Here is a 21,536-nt window from a genome sequence, read left to right as displayed (position 1 = left end):
TTCTAACCCATTCATGGGAGACCTTGATACATTCCCAAAATGTGTCAGGGACACACACCATGGGTGCTGTTTTGTCTGAGTTTGTTATGGCTTCTACTGCTTTTTTTAAAATCCTTTTTGTTTTTGGGGACTGAGAGCTCATTCTTCTCCTATGAAGTGTGCTCAAAAGTGGCCTATGAGGCCATTCCATCATCTGAGCATCTCTCTGAGGCAGAAAAGGTGAATCAACTCCACCTTTTACATGAAAGGCAAGAGATTTCCTGCCACCCTTCCCTCCCTCTGCCTCAGTAAATGTTGCTGGGTCCCCACTCTTTTTATCCTCCACTTTTGGAGAGGAAGGGTTGCTAAACATAGGAGCAATTGCATTGCCTATACGAGTAATTCACTGAGTAAACCTCTTGAGGCCTGCCTGGTGGATCACAGCTCCACAGGCTAAGCACACATTCATTTCAACATTTGCTTACCACTCCTTAGCTCCAACCCAATCCACTCAGTTGGTTTGGCAGCAGATAAGAAAATATCTGGCATCATTTCTAAGCCTGTTGTTCTAAGATGATGAGCTGTAGGCCTTAAAAAACAAAGTTAGGCTTTTAGAAAAGCTACAAAAATAGCTAAGCTGAGCCACCTTTTCTTGTGGGAAATGGCAACTTTCTTCTGAAAACATTGAGTTTCTCTGAAGTGCCTCTTCACTCAAAATACACTATTGGTATGATCATCACCAACTTTCAATCTCAACTTCGTAAGCTTTGATGGATGGCAGCAATTGAAAATCAATGCACTCAGATTTAAAAGATTCTTCCTTCGATGGCATGCTATACTCATCAAGTACAGAACATGCATGTGTGAACCCAATTCAAGGTGCTGGTTATTACCTATAAAGCCCTTAACAGCTTGAGACCTGGATACCTGAAGGAATGCCTTCTTCCATATTTGCCCTCTCGCCCCTTGAGATTGGCAGCAGAGGTCCTCCTCCGGGAACCCTCCATGAAAGATATTAGGAGGCAAAGTACCTGGAGGGCTTTCTCAGTGGTGGCGCCCCACCTATGGAATGCACTCCCCAGAGAGGTCTGCCTGGTGGCATCATTTGTTTTTTGGTGCCAGGTTAAGACCTTTTTATTCCAGAGGTATTTTAATAAGTTTTAATATTGTCTTTTCTATGTTTTTAATTGCAGCCAATGTGGGTTGGGAATTTTATTTGTTGTTTATGTTATATTTTACATTGTAAGCCATCCTGAGGCTTTTTTGCGAATAGGACGGCATAGAAATATTTTAAATAAATAAAATAATAAAACCAGCTCTTCCTGTTGAAATCCAAGGTCCTCACAAGCAGCATGCATTGTGCAAGGGTGTCACCTTAAGTCAGTCATTCCCCAACCAAACACATTGGACTATTAATGCCTAGAATCTGCCAGTTAGCGCTAGTCCCAACACAACTGAAGGCACCTTGTTTGGAAAGGCTCCCTTAAGTATAAATACTGAAATCCACAGTTCTTACTTCCAACTAAACAGGGGTAAGGTTGGCTTATGGGGTGTAGGCATGCACATCGCTTGTGTTCAAAACAGTAATTAAAATGTGGTGATGCTGAATATTATGGAATGGCTTTGGAGACCAAGCCTCACAGTGAAATGTATATTCAAAACTGATCAAAGATGAGCTTGTCTTAAATGCATGTAGAGCTTTGGTTTGCCTGGGTTCCTCCAATGAATAATCAGATGAGGTGCAATTATAGGGCAGACTATAAGGAGCATGAGTTAATTTGTCCCTTTCAAACAAAACCAACACTACAACTTATTTTGTCTATATTTTTTACATTCCTGCATCCATTTCTTTATTAAAATAAAGTCTTGTGATTATTGTCAGTGTTTTAGATGTGTCTTGTTCTGCCTGTTTTGCTGCAGTTTTCTTTAAATCTTCACCAATGACATGGCACTTTGACTTGGGCTTTCAAAAAGAATTTGCCGAAGCCCTATACCAAAGAGCCTAGAAAACCTTAGCAGTCATGTAATGAGAGATCCTCTGATGGATCTATAAAGGGGAGGAGTGTAGAAATCAATTCTCAGTTCTCATTAGTTGGGACCAATGCTTTTTAACTTATTCATAATCAATCTGATGTTAGGAGGGAGCAGTGAGGTAACCAAGCTTGCACTTACCAAATTATTCAAGCTGGTTAGAACTAAAAGCAATAGCAAAGTTCCAAAAGAATCTCCCCAAATTGAGAGGATATTAAAATGACAAAAGTGGTTCAATGTAAGCAAGTGTTAACATGATGCATACTGGAGCAAAAAGAGCCTAACTTAACATTAATGGAAGTGGATTTAGGGGTTGTGGTAGCGGACAACTAAGTAAAAGTGTCAGCCAAGTACGTGGCTTTTGCAAAAAGGAAAACCACCATGTTGGGTGTCTTCAGCAAAGGGACCTAATTAAAACTGCTGGCATTGGGATGGTCATATATAAATAATGGTGCAACTGCACTTAAACATGCTATGTGAAATTATTACTGAGGCTATTACAGAGTTGAGAAAGGTGCTAGAGACCATTAGTAGGAGGGTACCCTTGTATTCCTATTACACTTGGGGCTTCCTAGAAACGCAGACCACTATGAGAACAGAATACTGGATTTATAGATTGGCATTTGGTCTGATCCAGCATTAAGTGGAGGGGTCTTCTTATAACAGGTCTATTGCTACAACTGCTAGTCTCAGGTAATCTGCTCAGGCAGGCTTGGCACTAAAACAGGGACATGTGAGAGTCTGTATCATGCCTGGGAGAATGATGATTTTAGGTTGGGCCAAAATCACCCCCTGGGTGGGAGGGTATGAACCTGGATCTCTCCAATCCTAGTCAGATGCTCTGGGCGAGGGGATAGGCAACTTTGGGTGACGAGCCCATGTTTCACTCCTAGCCCTCATCCAGCCCCTGCAGGGACATACCTCCCTTGGTACTGGGGCCGCATGTTCCCCACCCCTGCTTCACCCACTGCACCTGCAGCTCACACCAGGAACAGGAAGGCCCTTGACAACAGCAACCCTGGCGGTGTCACAAAGCTATCAAACATCACCTTTACAATCTTTATTATAGAAACCTTTTCATATGCACAGTGCTTTGTTTTACATTCAGACCCCCATATACAATCTGTACAGTAGTGTATATTAAAAAGACACACAAGACAGTGACGCTGATATGGCCCTTATTCCTTCCTGGAAGGAAGGGAGAAGAGAGTCTGCAGCATTCTCTCTCTCCTCCTCCTCTTCCTCCCCACACCTTACCCCCAGCCCCCTTTCGTATGGACTCAATTGTCAAAAGCAGAGTTTAAACAATGACCATTTCTTGTTGTGCAATTGTGAGGAGGAGGAAAAACTGTCACACTTTTCTAACTTATTGTTTTAAACAAGGCAGGGGTGGGTTTGGGAAGGGCTCACCTTGATAGGTGAGTGACAGAGTAAAATAAGGAAACGGGGAAAGGGTGTGAACAGGTTTGTGGCTGTGCTGCTTGCAATAAGTATCAAGGGCAGCTCTATGCATTATGCTTGGTGTGGGAACCCTCTGCAGAACTCCGGCATCCTCCAACATCCCACGTGAAGCATGTGTGCCTACCTCTGAAACAGAGTGTCTTGGGAAGCCCTCAGGCCCATCTGCTGGGGGAAACAGCCCAGGGATTCCACAGTAAAGGGTGGAAAAGTCCTGACAGACTAGCTCTTCAGACGATACATCCTGACCCTCCACCCTTATGTCAGCATTCAAATGCACCAAAGCCAGTAAATTAGGGCGTGCACCACCCATGGAGTGCTTCACTCAACAGGGAGACATTTGCTCATAAGGCATGCCCAGTGACCAGGTCCTGAGAACGTCCTGTGGATTTTCTCCTCATCCTGTCCTTTCTCTGGGCCTGGCAAAAGTGATGCTGGAGTATGAAGGGAACACAGATTTAGGGTATAAACAGAAGTTGCTCAGTACTGGGGCAGCAGGAGGTCTGTGGACTACAAGGTTCCCCCCACCTCCCAGCTCTTGTTTTCACAGGACTGATGTTCATTAGCAAGATGGCAGGTCTGTGCTATTTAACATTTCACAACACACAAATATACACACACCTCTGATTATACATTCCAGGATTTTGCGTTTACGATGCCACACCGAAGCCAAAGAGCCAGGGCAGCGCTGGCCCTGTTGCACGGTTCTCCAGGCATCCAAAGAGGGCCCAACCCGCAGCAGTAAAGCCCTTTCACAAGGGAGTGAAGGTGAGGCAGTGCAAACACATGTCCCAAATATTGCAATTTTTGTGGGGGGGAGCTAACCATGTGTAGGAAGAACTGAGGACACATTCCTGCCCCCCAGTTGTGTCCATTGTGACATGCAACAATCCATCCTCTCTCTCACACACATGCACACGTGCACACACCCTGCCAGCAGGGAATCCCTACCCCCAACCCCTACCCACACAAAAGAGGCACCAGCGAGGAAAGAAAAATAGAATGAAAAAGAACTCCAGTTCCCCTTGGGGGAAAAAAGCAGGGGTCAGACCAGTGTCCCAGGGGGTTGGCGCTCTGCGGAGTCCGAGTTGTAGGGGCCTGCAGAGTCATCCATGTAAAGCAGCTCCCCAAAAGGTCTGGCCAGGGCATACCAGAGCAAAGGAGGAAAAGAGAGGCAGGGGAGGGAGGGAGGGAGAGGGAGAGGGGGGGAGAGAGAGAGAGAGAGAGAGAGAGAGTAAGAAATGGATTAGACAAAGAGGCAGGCAGAAAAAAGCTTAAAGTAGCAGAAGACATGGATGTGTGGCTCTTTAGAAGTTGCTGCACTGTGACTTCCATCAGCCCCATGCAGCTCAGCTGAGGCATGATGGGAGTTGTAGGCCATCAACACCTTGCAGGCCACATATTCCCCATCCATTCTTTCTGAGTTTTCTGGGTGGTTTTTGTCCACAACAGCCTCAAGCCCCCTTCCCCAGTCCCTCAAATTTGGTCTTCATGCCTTACCAAGAAAAAGATACCCCTCCCCAACCCGACGATCCCTCCATTCCCTCCTTTTCCTAGCTAGCAGGAAAAGGAGGGAACAAAGCAAAAGATCCTTCAAGTGATATAAAAGGGGCAGCAAAGAAACAGCTGAGGCAAACCAAACTCAGCCAAATTGGGACAGGAGCCAAAACCAAAGAGGGATGCAGAAAGAGGGTTAGCATGAAGCGAAGGGGAGGGCTGCATGCAGTTATCTGGGCAAAGGATGGAGTCGTGCCCCATACCTGCCATAGAGCGGCTGCCCAGCATAGCTCACAGAGTGGGGCAGTCCTCCTGGCCCCCCGTAGTAGCCCATCTCCGGGTTGGAGGGCACTGGCTCATAGTAGCTGCGCATCTGCTGGTGTACAGAGAGAAGCGCTCCCCTCCTCTCCGGTGCGGCGCGCTGGCTGACTCCGGCATTTCGCAGGTACCAGTCCCTGAGGCCCTCCAGGGCCAGGGCTTTGTGGAAGTTACGGTGAGGGGGCAACGGGGGGCCGTAACCGACCTCCCGGGGCTGGGGGGGCAAGAGCGGGCCGCAGGATTTCGTGCGGGCTGCTGGCCGGGCTCGGCGCTGCTGGGGGCTCTCAGGAAAGGGCCCCCACTCTGGCTGCGGCAGCCCATCCCTGCGGGACAGGTGCTCACCCCTGCCCCAGCACCTTCGCTCCAGGTAATAGTCCAGAAGCAGGTCGCTGTAGGGCGGGCGGGGGCTCCGGCCTGAGAGGGAAGGGGTAAGGGCCTCAGCACTTTTGAAAGGGGGGCCGGAAGGCAAGGGCGCCTCGTCTGAAGGGGCCCGCTCAATCAAGGCCTCCGAGCTGTTGCTTCGGCGGGTCCGAGCAGCAAAGAGAGAGGCCCGGTCGGCACTCGTGTCACGGCTGGGGGGGCCGAGCTGGGAATCGTGACTGCCTGACCACTGGCGGGGCTGGAGGCCTGGAGCCTCTGACCTGAACAAGACAGAGAGAAGAGACGGAGTCAGTAATTCCAAAGTGGGAGACAAGGACTTACATTCCCTAAGACTCCTGTGCCTCTAAAATACCCACCCACAGAGGAGCACAAGTGATTGCCTGGTCTTGTGCACCTCACTTCCCTCTTAGTCAGCCACCTCTGAGGGGTGATGTGGGGTGCAGCAACTGGAGTGATCCAGGTTCAGTCACCCTCTGAAGAGGTCTCTGCTCTGGATTCCTTGTATCTGCATGTAGAGCTCCAGGGCTTCCCAGATGGTCACACCCCCTTCCCTCCCTCCCAACCACTGATCCTTTGGTCATTTCTCTGCTTTTATGCATTCAGAACACTGAAAATATGTCTCTTCAGAGCTTTATTCTGCAATATGCTGATAATTTTAGGTTGGTGGGATTAACCTCACCACTTTGGTATTCAGCCCCAACCATCACTACAATATGGTCCCCAAAAGCTTATTTCAAATGGAATTTGCCCCTGGGGCAGAAAGACATTCTGTACACCTGTTCAATGTGACTTTGAGACACAACCCCATGCACATTTAAAGAAAAAAGGGCCTTGGAAGTTCCAGCATGCCCCAACCAGCATAGCATAGCTGGCTAGGGCATGCTGGGAGTTGTAAGCCCCTTTCCTTTCTAAACACACATAGGACTGGGCTTTAGGAGTCCAGTGTGGCCAAAAAGCATGACCAGAACAGAGAGTTCAAAGAGAAATTCCCCATAGTGGGAGGGGGAGCTGGGTCACTGCAAGCATTTAAGTACAGAAAAGACGTGCCTGAGCTATCAGAAATTCGCAAGGTGCTGGAAAGAAAGACCCTGTGGCTGCAATCCATAGCTCACTGGATCTTTGGAAGCCAAACCCGTCCTCTCTCCCCACCTGCAAGCCACTCTCAAACATCTCTTTGAATTCCCTGCCTGCACACAGATACCAATGTTCACCTGAAGCCAAGGAAAGGCAAGACAAAGGGGGGAACCTTTATTATTCCCTTCATCTCCTTGCTCTGGACAGATAACAAAGTTCTTTTAACCCAGAAAAATGCACACAGTGCTAGTACAAGAAGCTACCTTGCTTCATTTTGCAAACATTAGTATTGTGCACTAGCACAATCTTCTCCCTCACAGATTCCACCCCCCCCCCCCCACACACAGTTTTACAGCTGGATGGGCAATTTCCAGCCCTCCAAATGTTTTGGCCTGCAACTCCCATCCCTCACCCTTGGCTATACTTCCTAGGACTGGTGGGAGTTGCAAGCTGAGACATTGGGAGGACTACATGTTGCCCAGCAATTTTACAGTCATCCCACCCTGCCTCCATCCCAGTTTCACATCCCACTGTTGACTGGAGGAGACCCAGTGGGCACACAGCTGCCCCTTCCTACCTGAACTGGTGGCTTCCGCTGCAAGCATTTCTGGCTAGCACTGGCGTAGCTGGGACACTCCGGCCCTCAAAGCTGGACACGCTCCTGGGGAGGGTACGGTTTGGACTGTAGAACAGAAGAGGAGTAAGAAAAAGTGCTTTTTTTCTTTTCAGCGCCAGGAGAAAACCTTTTTATTTTCCCATTATTTTAATGTTTAATCGGTTTTAATGTGGTTTATACAATATTGAACTATTGGATGCTGCACTCTATTTTATCTGCTGCTTTCTTGTAAACCATCCCAAGGCACCAGTAGATGGATGGTCTATAAAACCAATGAATGAATGAATGAATGAATGAGCAGATCCTGCACATATATTGTGAATTCTATGTTCCTTGGGAAGAAGCCCCACGGAAGTGAATTTGAGTTACAGGAGCTGAATTATAATTGGTAGGCAGCTCAGCTCTGCTTGCATAGAACACTTAGGGGGCCTTCCATAAGATGCCTCTGCAGCAACCTCAGATCCTCCAGCTGCTTTGAGCTACAACTCCCAGCATTCCTAAAACCAATGGAAGGTGAAGACCAACAGCCTCTTGAAGGCACCATGTTGACCAGGGCTGCTCTACAGACACAGATGGCTACGGAGGCTTCAAGAGCTGGTCACTGTCTTTCTTATTTTGCTAGGAAGAAGGGAGCCATCGTTAAGAGTTGCCATCACCGAGCAGCTTCTCGTTAATAAGAAGGAGATCTCTGCTGGCTGGCAGGTGCCCCTTCATGGTCATTTCTAGCAATAGTGTTCCCACAGAAGAACGTAAGAGGAGCTCTACTGGACCAGAGAAAAACTCCACGCAGTAAACCCTTCCATTCACACAGTGGCCAACAAGATGAGATGCCCCCAGGCAGAGTTTCCTCTTTTCCCTCAAAGCAACTAAGGAAAATTAGCTGTTATTCCCTCAACTTGGCTTACATATGAGACAATAAAGCCCTGAGGCAGATTGTACAGTTTCAGACTGCCAGGTTGGTATTACATTTTTGGACACTGCTCAGCGTTAAAAAGAGCGAAAAATAATGCCCCTTGGAGCTAGAACACATTTGCATTCAAGATTTTGGCCAGCTTACTCTATTTTGTCACCACTTTTCTATGGATGGAGAGTTGTTGTTTTTATTGTGAATAAGCTTGAAAAAAAGAAAAAAAGGTTCTTTTTTTCCCAAATGAAGTATTTCCAACCCACTCATCAGCCAAAAAGTTCCCAAAGCAGTTTACAAAACATCAGGTAAATGAAACATACTAAAAGGGGCTCATTTACTTCCAGCTTCAAGTGGTACATCCACTCTACCAACCTTCTTTGCTACCATGTATCAACCAGGCCTGTATCCTTGCAAGGACCTCTCTGAATGTCAGCAGCTAACTTTTTTCCTCATCTCCACTTAGCAAATGGACACATTCGTGCTTAGCAAATGGACACATTCGCACACACACTAAGGTGAGGAAGGAGGCCGAGCTCCCCGATGTCTCCTGCTCACCTGGTAGGGCTGGCCACAGAGTTCCTACGGTCTTTTGTATCACTGTATAGATCTGGCTGCAAAAGGCGCCATCCTGGCCGACGGTCGGGGCTGCTGGAGATGGCCCGGAGGTGATCGCGGGCCTTAGGGGGTGAAGGTCGCTCAGAGAAAGTCCCCTGATGGTTGGAGACTTTGGAAGGATGGAAGCTGTGTGGGTCGTCTAAGGACAGAGCACAATGCATAGGATAGAAGCAGCCACAAACCCCTGCCTCGGCAAAAACACAAAAAATAAGAACAGATAGTCCAACAGTTCTCCAAATTTAGACTTTTTCTTGGAATGGGCAACCTCTGGCCCTCCCTGTCTTTTGGCCTACAACTTCCATCATCCTTCACCTTTGGCTACACCCAGTGCTTTCAAAAAAAAAAAAAAAGGTGCCGGAACTCATGTCACCGCCAGCAGTAAGCACTCAGCGCGCGACCACACACACCAATCCCAAGCCGAGCAGCGTCCCAAGCCGGGTGGCGCGGACACAAAAGCCGCCCGCAGGCACTACGTTCATGATGTTTGCTGCAGACCTGCTATGCCAACAGGCAATTCAAAATCACCTTGTAAAATCCATTGGAAAAAAAGGTGCCGGAATGCCATTCCGGTGCATTCTATGACAAAAAAAGCCCTGGCTACACCAGTTAGGTCTGATGAGAGTTGAAGACCAAAGCCTTCCAGTAGGCCACAGTTGCCCACTCCTGCTTTAGACACACAACTTGCTCTTGGTAAAACTTCCATGTGTAGCATACACACACACCTAATGCAAGGGAGAAAGAGTTATAATGCTGACCTTCTGCCAAACATGCTACTTTTAAAATGTAATTTATTGTGAGGGAGAGTATTCCATTATGGAAGTGTCCCCTTCCATCTGGAGTGGCTTCCTTGATCTGTGACAGCAACTTTGACACCAGAAAACTCAAGACTATTGCCCACTTCCCACTTCTCACCTTCTGCATTAGATCCTTCCTGTCCTTGGAATCTTGTCCATCATGGAAGCCAAGTACCCTGGCCCCAGATCAGGGCTGAATGTCAATTCATTCATAGATACAGGGTTCAATTGTATACTGTCTTTCCAGTATAAAAGTGGTGGAATGTGACTTCCAAGTCCTCTTCCCCGCTCCATGCAGCCCCCGCACACATCTGGGGGATGTGCAGGGGACTGACAGGAGGAATGAAAGAAGAGACTTTGTTCCACTGGCAGAATGACAACCTTGGATCCATCCTTATTCTCAAACCTGCACCATATTTACCCCTCAGATCAGGCATTAATGGAGACTCCATGGTCCAAAACCAACACACATATGGAGCATTTTCACTATTGGCTAGCAAACAATTGGCTCTGAGATATACATAGTGTCTTACCTCCTCTCTCTGTATACATTACAAATTAAAGGCCAAAGACCCCCTCTTTAGATAAAGGCTTTTTTTAAAGCTTGTTCCCATTCACTATTATTTAACACCACTAACCCCCCTTCTTTGATCTGGGGAAGAAATCCAAGGGCCATGGACCACACTTACCATTTTCATGGCTGGCTGATTCGGAGAGGGAGCTGCTCTCTGAATGAAAAGCTTCTTCTTTTTTTGGAAGGAAGGAGAAAGAATAAAGGAGGGACAGATGAGAAACTGGTATGTGATAATCACTGGAAAGCCAGTGTGGCATAGTGCTTACAGTGCTAGACGTGGAAGATTTAGATTCTTGTCCTGACTCAGCCATGAAGCTGACTGGGTGACTTTGGGCCAGTCTCTCTAAACCTAACCTACCTTACAGGGTTGTTGTTGCAAGGATAAAATGGAGAGGACTGTGCAACCTGTCTTGAGTTTCTCACGGGAGGAAAAAAGGCAGGATATAAGTGATGATGATGATCATCATCATCATCCTGATTGGTGGGAGTGCAGGGTACATTTTTTGCCACTTGTTTAGTATAGCTTGAATAGGAGAAACTATTAGCTCCTCTAAGGTCTCACCCAACAAGACGGAAAGAATAATGGATAATTCACTTAGGGGAGGGGGAGTCCCAGGACTGCGGGGTGTGGGTATTCCTTCCAGTGAGCTCTGTCAACATGTTCCAAATCTGCACTGATCCAAATCCCACTGCAATAAGGCTTTAAAATAAACATGGAAGCCTATTATTACCATTTATTTCCTTTCTGTACCCCCGCAATAGCCACTCTCTGGATACTTCACAGCAATTCATAAAACAAGTACAATAATAAAATAGAAAATAAAATGCAAATATAATAATAAAATACAAATACAATTCAAAAATACAATATATAAAATTTAAAACACTTTGAAGAGCTAAAACCATTTCAATAAAAACTAGACCTGTTAAGGCAGGCAATATATGCTACTAAAAACTGGAAAACAGGAGGAATTCTTAACCTGAAGATATGACACTACCAGTTCCAGGTGGGCTGTAATCATTCCGTACCTGGGGCCCACCACTAAGAAGGCCCTCCTCTTCACCACTACCCTCTGAGCCTCCCTTGCTTCCTCTATAATTCCCATGCTCCTTGTCAACATCTTTGAGCTATACCAACAAATTCATCCAAGAAAACCAGACCAGACCACACTTCACGAACCTCCATCTGATATGACCTCTATGATGCTGGAGTTAGTTGCAGCAAAGGCAAGAAATATTACCCTGGAAGTACCTAGCAAGTATTTTCATTACATTTACATTTCTATACCACCCATAGCCGAACCTCTCTGGGCAGTTTACAACCTTAAGTCACCCATCCAGATTTCAACCAGACCTGACCCTGCTTAGCTGCCAAGATGAGGCAGGATCAGGCACATCAGGCCATACAGAAACTGTTACAGCGGGCCTAGGATGGGTCTATGGTGTCCTTGCTGTTTTAGGTCTGAATGACCCTGAAGAGCTCTGCTGTGCAGCAAATGGAAGACTAAATGGAGAGTGAGAGGTTGCCTCTTTACTGCCCCTGATTACAGTTAGGTATCAGGACTTGATTACATCTATTCTCCAATGGCACTCAGACATAGAAACATAAAAACAGAGTGAGTCAACAAGGGGCCTCCCTGGCCATCCAGTCTGATGCCCAGCTCTAGCCAGTTCCACTTATGACATGCCTACCATGTGCATGTCTAGACTATCCTTGATAGAAACATAGAAACAGAGCGACCATCTCTTATTTTGTTCCATCACTCCCACCTCTCAGAGCCATACAAGCTCTATGCCAGAGAAGATGCCCAGGTCATCTGTGCATTCCAGAGAATGACCAATGTTTCAATAGGACCACCAGCCATATACACTAGAAACCCTCCCTACAGCCCTCTGAAAACCACCTGAATTCAATATCCTCTTGGGGCAGACCATCTTAATAGGATCCATATCTTTGCAGAGGGGAAAAGCCACCATCAATCCAAACCTCAGTAAGTGATGATCTGGCCATGACAAAGGGGTTGAATTGAAGTCCCCCACCTTCAACTCACCAGCCCAATGGCTAGCAGAAAAAACATGGCTAGGGAACACCCTGCTACTGTCATGGAGACCAAGCCATCCCAGACAAGGTGCTCTCAGCATGAATGCTGACATCCTCCAAAACAAACAGCCTGAGTGAACTGCAGCATCACTCATGAGACCTTCCGTGGAGAGTCTGCTGGACAGGGTGGTACACCAACAGACTCCCTCACCTGGCCTGGTGGCCCAACCCAAGATACAAGCTCCAGGCCCGTGATCAAGCGGCCTGCTGAGAAAGAGAGAGGAGACAGAGATTGCAGCCTGTGGGGCAAGGCCTATGAGAAAAAGGCAGGATGAGGGGGAGAGAGGGATGGGGTGGGAAGCATGAAAGAGAGAGGAAAGCAGGGGAAAGGAGAGAAGGGCAGAACAATTTACAAAGGGAGGAGAGAGGAATAACAAAAGGGGAGGATGAGCAAAGAGCATCCAGCCCCACCCACATGTGGCTTTGTTGTTACCCACCACTGGAATGCACCCCTCCCTGCCAGATTTCCCCAGACACTGGAACTCTTGGCCGGTGGCTACGCCTTCTCCACTCCTACTGGCTCCCCGAGGAATGGCAGTCCCTTCCCAGTACTGCCTGTGTTGGGTGGAGGATGAAGCCGAGTTTTGAAACGAATAATCCCAGGGGATCAACAGAGACTGCAAAAGGAGAAGCATTGCTGAAGGAGTGAAGCGTTAGGGGTGCCGAGAACTCACAGAGGGAAGCAGGGCGTCCTAACTCACCATGGCCACCCCTCTGCAGGGGCCCTTTGCCCAGCCGCAGCCGGCACTCCAAGACCTGCACCTCGAGCTCCCGAAGGCGCTGAGCAGCATCCGTCTGGACTTGCTTTCGGCGTCGGCGCTGCTCTGCAGTTAGGTCAGGGGCAATGGCAAGACGCCGGGCAGCCTCTGCCATCTGCTGCTGTAGTGCCAACTCACACGTCAGCTCCTCCAGGGAAGGTGCTTCCTGGAATAGGTCAGAAGCCCTGTGAGGATCACCCCTAAAGTTCTCAAGCTGTCTCCTCCTCTTATGAGTGCTCCCCCCACCAGCTCCCCCTCTCCCCCCTCCCTCTCGCACACAGCTTGTCACCCACCTCATTCATTAGGGCAGTGGAAATTCGGCAGGCAATCGCTGGCCTCCTCCGCACAGGCTGGGGTCTTTCTCCTGGTTCCAGTGGATACTCTGGTGGCAATTTTCCTGTCAGCTCCTGGTATAGGGGAGGGGAGGAAAGCTGCATTCATCAGTACTGCTGGGGCGGGGTGAGGAATCCAGAACTGAAAATAGGTGTGTCTGAGTATCCTGCTCCAAGTTTGCATAAAATGTGTTCTGCAGTGAGGGTCCTGGCTGAATTCAAGCTGCTATGTATTAATATATACTAGATAACAGGTTCGTGCTTCATTCAGATATACTGTTGTTTTAGATTCAATGTACTGAATGCAACCTATTTGCTGTGTTACTTGGGTTTTTGTTTCATTTTGGTTAACAGGTTGTTGGTTTGCAACTTGTAAAAACCTCCCTGAAATGGACCCACCGCACCATACATTCCTCTTTCTGCTATGTGCTTCAAACTTATTTCCAAAAAGTACAGTATAGCAAAGCACAGAGTGGGGCCTCTTTAGTGGCAGAAGCTACTTACATGATGGAAGGGTCTACCTAAGAAAGCTCCTCAATTCCTTTTCTTAACTGTATTTCAGTGCAGGATGAAGACCTACACTGCTTCCAAGCCAATCCCAGCTTCACTTTTTAATTGCCTATTCAGTCCTTGTCAGGCTTTGTTCTTTACTTAATCACATATTAGCAACTTGCCTGTTTAAAATTCAGATTCTGTGTTCTGAAAGATGGCAGGCAACTTTATAGATTCCATAACAACCATTTACATCCAGGGTGGCCAAAAGGTAAATAAGGAGCTACAGAAAGACCTGCAGTAGATTGGCAAGGACTCCTGGCTCCTAAATAACCACCTCAAGTGAAGAAAGCATGGGAGAAGCAGGAGTGATTTTTTGTGTGGAAGGGTTTGGGAGCTTGCTTTGTTTTGATGAGGAAGGATTGTGAGTTCCATCCAATTCTGAGCTCAGAATTCTTCAGAGTGCAGAGCTCCTTTGGACCAGTCTCCAGATGGTGGATCTTGGGGTTCTACAAAAACAGGTCCAGCCAGTGCAGAGTCTGCCCACCCCTGGCTTGAAGTGTCCCCACAGCACTTCACCGCACCAGTTTGTCCTGGCAGCAGCCTGCCTGAGCTCCAGCCTGTGCCTGCAATGAATACTCACTGCTTCTTGCAGACAGACCCGGCGTAACTCCTTAAGACGTAGGCTGAGCACCTGCTGAAGTGACCGCTGCTTCTCTAGGAGTTCTTGCACACGTTCCAGCCGAATTCGGGGACAGACATCCCGCTGCAAGGCCTCTGCAGAAGAAAGAACGGAGGGTTAAGGATCACTGGAGGCTGCAAGTCATCAATTCAACAGTCACTGGATGCAGAGACAGGAAAGGAAGGTAAGCAGTGGGGAAAGGCACTGGACTGGTGGGAAGAAGAAACCGGTTGTGGGACAAGGAGTCAGTATACAATGGAAGAAAGGAAGTTACCTGAAGAGCTGTAGCTGGTTGAGTTCATCAGCTGCCCCTTCACCTCCATGTCTGGGAGAGATCGGTTTGTCTCCTGCGTCAGAGGGTAATTACTTTGATCAAAGACCCATCAGGAACTCCCAGACAGGGGACCTCAGTTGGCTACTGTCACAGGGAGACAAAGAGACAGGTAAGAAGGGGGTGGCTCCTGCAGACACAGGCTGGTGAGCATCTGCAGAGGACATGATGCTGCAGAAAAAAAGGAGACCTGCTTGAACTCTACAGAGGGCATGCATTACCACAAGCAGAAAGGCAGGGGCCGAAGAGACACCGCAAACCAAAGGCAGCTGCCGTCCCAAGGAGGGTGGGCCGGCTGCCGAACCAAGAGGTCATGGGGAGAATCTGCATAAGGTTAGGCAAACTGGGCCCAGAGGAGGGCCAGATGCCCACATTCTTTCTCTGGACTGTTTCCTCCTCTAGACCCAAGAGTTTAAACTACCAAGGAGGATTCTTTTTTTCCTCAGCATGGCTGAATGGTGATACCAGAAGCTGGCAAGGCTACAGCCAACATTGCTGGGCATCTCCATGCCACATGGAGCATTGCAAAGTCTGTGCATGGCATTTGGAGGGGAGATCTGGCAGCAAAGCTAAAGAGAGCCTGATCTTTTGCCCAAGGGATGCCGGACCTGCCAAATTTGTGGCACCAACACCTCCAGCTAAAGGTGAATTTTTTCAACAAAAGATCATGGGTGGGGGGAAATTGTTCCCTGCTGAGAACATGCAATCTTCCCATGATCTTGAAAGGTTAGTAATTGCAGCTACAGATCCTTGTCAAGGGAGGTGATGCAGAACTTCAGGCATGGGGAGTGGGGGGAATTCCTCCCTCCCAGCCATGCCCACTTTCTTTGGCCTCTTCCCCACCTTTTGGTGGTCCCCTGCCATGTGTGCAGCTTTTCCCTGCACTCAAAGGCTGAAATTCCTCTCCTAAAGCTTAATTACTGGCAGTTAAGAGTTGTAAGCTACAAGATACTGGTACTCTGACCGCCCCCCCACACACACACTTCTCCAAAATGGAATTTGGCTTTTGGGCTGAAGGATGATCAAGCCTCCTGCCTTGGGGGCAACCAGGAGAGGCTGCAGACCCCCATCCCATCCCTCGCATGCTACCAGGTGAAAGGTAATCTCAGCCTCTCTTTCCCCTCACTGCCATTGCCATTCCAGTGCCTACCCATAATCTGCTTGCACTCAAGCACAAGGAGAGAATGAAAAAGGTAGGGGGCCTGCTGGATGTGGGGTTCCCAGGCTGCCAAGTCAACAGGAGGCTGGGAATGGAGACTCCTGGCACCTACGGGGTTCAGCTTCAACAGGCTGGGAGCGCTGACGTGTGCAGGACCAGCAAACCTTCTGGACAGGCCTTTGTGGGGCACCCTTCTAAAGCATTAGCTTTCTGGCTAGCTTTGGCTGGTGCATGAGGTAAGCCAGTAACTGCTGGAGTACCCCTCATCGTTAACCCGCCAACCCGCCAACCCGGGGTCTAGTCCAGCCTTTCCCATCCCAGGTCCCTCCAGATCTTGCAGACTACAACTCCCAGCAGCTCCAGCCAAAGGGTGTCAACTGATGATGAGAGCTGCAGAGCAAACATCCATTGGCACATGCACCTAGTAAGCCCAAGAATGCTCACTCCCAAGAACAGGGAGGCAGGGCAAGCAGCAATTACATTTTATTTGTTTCAACTTCCTTCTCAGTAGTTAGGCTTACCCAGGGCTTTTTTTGTCACAGAACGCACCGGAATGGCATTCCGGCACCTTTTTTTCCAATGGATTTTATGAAGTGATTTTGAATCACCTGTCGGCTAGCAGGTCAGCAGCAAACATCATTAACATAGTGCCTGCGGGCTGCTTTTGTGTCCGTGCTGCCCGGTGCTTGGCTTGGGATTGGTGTGTGTGGTTGCGCGCTGAGTGCTTACTGCTGGCGGCGACCTGAGTTCCAGCACCTTTTTTTTTTTTTTTTAACAAATAAAGCATTGGGCTTGCCTATTATGTATAGTTTGAAGCATTCCCAATTTATACAACCATTTGCATATATTATGTTGATTGAAGTAATTTAGGGTTGTCCTGGTAAGTAAACAGCCCCAGCTCTTCTGAGCAACTGGGGAAAAAAAGATAAAACATACCTGTGTTTAAGAATACCCAGTTGCTTCTCCCCTACACCTGAGGCTGGCTCAAGGCCAGCACCCTCCCAAGTCCACCCACACCCAACTTTCCCTCCCCTGCCCTCATCCCCCAGATGGGAAGTCTGGGGGCAGTGAAGCGGCTGGCCAGCTCTCTATTTTTGGGCTGAGGCCAAAGCCCACAGCTGTTTCCCTGTGAGACCAGATCAAGGCTAAGCCTAGCTGGGAGTCTAGCTATGTAACGGATTCTCTCGGTTACATAATGGATCCCAGCCACCACAGAGACCTGTATGAATCACATCAGGAACAATGCCCATGCCAGGTAGAACAGCTGCAGGAAGCTTCCCCTGCCTGTTCTTGAGTGTTGCAGCGCAAAAGCTGCCATCTTGGTACCAAAGATTCATTTCCCTTTTGACACACATCTAATACTTTTCATACACACACCCCCACACAGGGCATGGCCAAATGTGAGTCCAGACAGCTAACACCTGCACACGCACAATTGTTGCTTCCACATGTCCACGAGCAGATCAATCCTGCTACACCCCTGCAGAACAAGACAGGAGCAGAAGCAGACGGACAGGCAATCCCGATTGCATCTCTGCCACTGGCAATCTCTCTTCCCTCTCCCCTCCCCTCCAGCCAATTCCTTTTCCATGACTGTTCAGTGTCAACACCTCCCTCTGTACCCCTCCCAGCCACCGCTGGCTGCCTGTTCTCAGGGAGTGGATAAGCAAGGTGGCCACTGAGACGCAGGACAGAAAGCAAAGCTGCCATTTAGGCCTCTCCGTAAAAACATGCACACTTGCCAACAACAACCTGTGCCTGGGAAACCAGAACTGAGAATACATTACACAAAGAAAATCAATCTCCACCTATCTAACTACTTTGCACAGGTTACTCTGCCATGTGCCATGGGGCCCAGGGCAAAGAGGGCTGGCTGATGTTCAGGTCACAGCCTAGTTTACCTCCAGATTCAGGACTTGGTGGCCTTTTCACAAGGGACCATTAACTAGAGAGGGGAGCAGAGGGCTGTGCATGCAAAATGCCCTGAGTTCAGTCCCTGAAGTCTCTGGGAAGGGCAGCAAAATGCCTGTGTGCAAGCTGGGAGAGCCACTACTGAGCCAGATGGATCAAGGGCCTCACTCCATACACAGCAGCCTCCCAGATCCTTCTAAGGACAAACAGGGAGCAGGCCCCAGAACTATTCGGTCTATTCAGGCACCTGTCCCGTCTTCTCATTTCTGAAGATGACCCTGGGAGAGCCCCAATTCTCACTTTGCTAAGGGCAAGTGGCATTCAGTGTGAGTGGCGACAGCCTGGGCTTCTTCAGTGCCCATGGGGCTACCTACCAGCTCATGTGTTTGAATGATGTGCGCACAAAGGAGCCACCTGCACCAGGTTGTCCTTTGTTCGTTTTTCTCAACTCAGGTGGCCGGATAGCTCCTGCTGGTCCAATTTCTCCACAAACATTTCCCCCTAAAAACATGAGCTGTGACTGTTTCCCTTCTATGGGGGCAGGGGAAGCTGAGATTTGAACAGAAGCCTGCCAGGATCCAAAGTATCTTTATCCCCAACTCATTCTTGCCAGAAGCAACTGAAGACCGAGACTTGGAGAGATGCGACAAGGTAAGCATCTGAACGGGAGGGCAGACAGAGAGAGAGAGAGAAGAGCATATTTTATGAGCTGAGCTTGCAATGCAGAGACAAAGTTCAACAGGTGGAGCCCTTCTCCGGAAATCCTTGCAATACCTGGTCACGTCATCTCAGCTGGCAGCCCAAAGCAAAGGTTCACCTAATCCCCAGACAAGAGTCAAGCTGGGCAGGACAGAACACATCCTCCCAGAGTCAGCAAGGTAGCAATTTCATGCTGCCCTTCCACCCACTGCCCTGCCTCTCTGAAGCTATTAATTTTCAACTTGGGATGATCTCTCCACGTCTTGAGCACACGATCTCTGGCTTCCAAGACAGGGCTCGGCTTGAGTACAGGCTCACCCAGGGGCTCCTTTTCAACACTTGGGAGGTGCAGCCCTGAGCACAAGCAGCAGTATGCAGAGACAGCACCCCTGAGCATTCACGGACATGGACACGCTACCTAGAACCCGCCATCAGCTTCCTTACGTGTGATTTGAGGCAGGAGCTGTCAAGCTAAAAGAAAGAGCTCCCAGGGCAGCCTTGGGCCCCAGCACCTCCTGCCTCAGGGCAGGCTTAGGCCCCAGCACCACATGTGCCACACAGTTTTAGTCTTTCTCCTGTCTCAGGTGCCCAGGCCCGACTCACAAGCTTGAAAATCAAACCCAGGTGTTCTCAGCTTGGTAGCCCAAGTTCAATATTTTGTTGTGGCAAAAGGGACAATGCAGAACTTCCCAAATGTTTTCACTACTGATCAGAGACTCCACCCTACCCCCCACCATCCAGACTGCTTACCTTTTTTTTAGGAGAACCCCACCCTTAAAGGAGTTCTGAGCAGCATGCACGGCACTTCCCTGATTTGGTTATCCTCACAATCCTGAGAGGTAGGCTAAGCTGCCAACATGGACCAAGGTCACCTTGTGAGCTTCAAGGCTGAGGAGCATTCAAACTCAGATCTCCCCAAGCCTATCCCAGCACCCTAGCCTAGAAGTAGACAACCAAGTTCTCTCCAGATAGGTGAGACTATCACTTGCATCAGCCCCAGCCAGCCAACAGAGGGTTGCAGGTTACCCACCCCTGTTTTAGGACAGCCCTGCAAGGTAGGAATCACCAGCATCCTCTCTATATTGCAGATGGGAATTTAAAGACAAGAGAGGGCAGCTGGCCTAAAGCCACTAACCAAATTTGTGGCAGGGTCAAGATTCAAGCTGGGGAGTTCTCAACACATAGCTCAGTTTCTTAGGCCACTGCATGATCCAGCTGTATATAAAATTCACAAATGAAGTTAATTCAGTGAAGGTGTGGAATACAAGTGGCACCAGCATTATGTTTTAAATGCCTCAGAAAGGAGGCATCTGGGATTAATTCCAGCCTCTTTTTAAGTATGAATACAAGATAACAAACACTCATAGTAGCGTTTGAGTGTCTTCCCTCCTGATATTTCTCTCTCTCACACACCCCTAATTGTGAGAAATTCCACTATAAAAGAACAGACTGAAATATTCGGTAAGCTTCCTTTAAAAAGTATTTGTCTGTTGGATGTTGTAAGAACAGAACAAGTGGAGCGACTCACCTTGCAATCCAAGGTGCACCCGCACACGCAGGAGCCCGGGGCAGAGAACTCCAATTCTAGCCCACAAACTCTCTTAGGAAATCGAAACCACATTTTCCCTAGAAACACGGCCGCTCCTCCTCCCCGCCAAGCCTCTCTTGGTACTTTTTGCCTCTGCAACCTGCAGCTGAACCGCCCCCTCCCTCCAAAGTTTGCACGCGCACCCGCAACATACTGGGGTTTCAGCCGGGCGCGCAAAGCTACCCGTGCGCTGAGGAGGCGGCCTGACCCCCACCCCACCCCAGGAACCAGGCGGGGGGGGCGACTCCGGATTGGAAGCTCACGGGAGACCGAAGACCAGCCTCCCCGCGACCCCCTGACTGACCAAGCCGTCCGCCGTGCGGCTCCAATACCAGGAAACAAAGCAGAGCGAAAAGGCTGGCTACTCGCTCGGGAGGAGCTTCTCCTTCGACGGAAAGAGATCGGAGGATTTCTCGTTATCATTTCGACTTTCTTCAGAAGCAGATCTGCGCGCCCACCAGCTGGCCTTACAAAGGGGCAGTTCAAGGGAGCTTCTGCAAACTTGCTCAAACTTTGGCGACCGCAGCTTTCCCATGCACACACCCGCCACCTCGCCGGATCCAAAAGTGCAACTTAGCCCCCCTCCTCAAAAAAAAAAAAAAAAAAAGATAAGCCACTCACCCTCCGCCTTTAATTTAATCTGAGATCCACCGCCCCGACTGAGGGTCGGGAACCGCAAGGAGCCCCGCTCCCGAAACCGCCCAGCTCCCCTACTGGGCAAAACCAAAGTGAGCTGCGAAGGAGGCGGCGAATCAACCTCCGGAGCAAAAAGCGAGAAGCGGGGAGGGGCCACGCCTTTAACCCTCGCCTGGCCTGCCAAATGCACGCGCACCGTTGTGCTGGATTCTGGATTTACAAAAGGACGTAATTTAGCTTTGGGGTTCAGGCCTGCACTCTTGGACGAGGAATCCCCTCTTCAGTCATCTCAGGAAGGTGAGGGAAAGCTACGATGAGGAGGAACTCTTCGCATGCTCATGTTCATGTGCTTTCTCTGATTTTTCTTATCACTCAGAAATGCTCTAGCGTTTACTATTCCTGTTGGTACAGCCAGAGAATTTAAACCATAGACTGAATGGTCTTACATGGGAGTGGAGCATTAATCGACTAGCTGTTTTAGTTCCATATTTATTTGCTCACCAGTATTTATATCCCACTTAGATCTACTGATTTCATAGTGGTGTATACAAATCATTAAAAATTAAAAACACAGAAACTATCATACCTACACGTGCATAACAT

General features: G+C 48.8%; 1 protein-coding gene across 4 annotated transcripts; it reads right to left on the bottom strand.

Moving 5' to 3' along the window:
- Positions 1-3,055: 3,055 nt before the first annotated feature.
- Positions 3,056-20,994, bottom strand: CCDC120 (coiled-coil domain containing 120). 4 transcript variants are annotated; one of them, XM_044431583.1, is made up of 10 exons: positions 20,919-20,994; positions 14,884-15,027; positions 14,571-14,704; positions 13,397-13,510; positions 13,047-13,269; positions 10,360-10,416; positions 8,817-9,060; positions 7,316-7,420; positions 5,229-5,924; positions 3,056-4,604 (listed from the first exon to the last, which is right to left on the bottom strand). In XM_044431583.1, exons 2-10 carry the CDS (start codon positions 14,930-14,932, stop codon positions 4,514-4,516), a joined length of 1,713 nt encoding a protein of 570 aa, XP_044287518.1. In that variant the 5' UTR covers positions 14,933-15,027; positions 20,919-20,994; the 3' UTR covers positions 3,056-4,513. The 4 variants fall into 4 exon arrangements, with proteins under 4 accessions (XP_044287518.1, XP_044287516.1, XP_044287517.1 ...); XM_044431581.1 differs by lacking the exon at positions 3,056-4,604 and having other exon boundaries at positions 4,666-5,924; positions 8,817-9,015; XM_044431582.1 differs by lacking the exon at positions 3,056-4,604 and having other exon boundaries at positions 4,666-5,924; positions 14,622-14,704.
- Positions 20,995-21,536: the final 542 nt, after the last annotated feature.

This window comes from Varanus komodoensis, unplaced genomic scaffold, assembly GCF_004798865.1.
Source record: "Varanus komodoensis strain SLA01 unplaced genomic scaffold, ASM479886v1 scaffold22, whole genome shotgun sequence".
Lineage (NCBI taxonomy): Eukaryota > Metazoa > Chordata > Lepidosauria > Squamata > Varanidae > Varanus > Varanus komodoensis.
This window is presented reverse-complemented; position numbering and strand designations above follow the sequence as displayed.

Coding starts and splice junctions, on each gene's coding strand:
- CCDC120 (XM_044431583.1), bottom strand. CDS start 14,932: ATGGAGGTGAAGGGGCAGCTGATGAACTCAACCAGCTACAGCTCTTCA. Junction 14,705..14,883: donor AACCAGCTACAGCTCTTCAG/GTAACTTCCTTT, acceptor TTTCTTCTGCAG/AGGCCTTGCAGCGGGATGTC. Junction 9,061..10,359: donor ATCAGCCAGCCATGAAAATG/GTAAGTGTGGTC, acceptor TTGCCGAGGCAG/GGGTTTGTGGCTGCTTCTAT.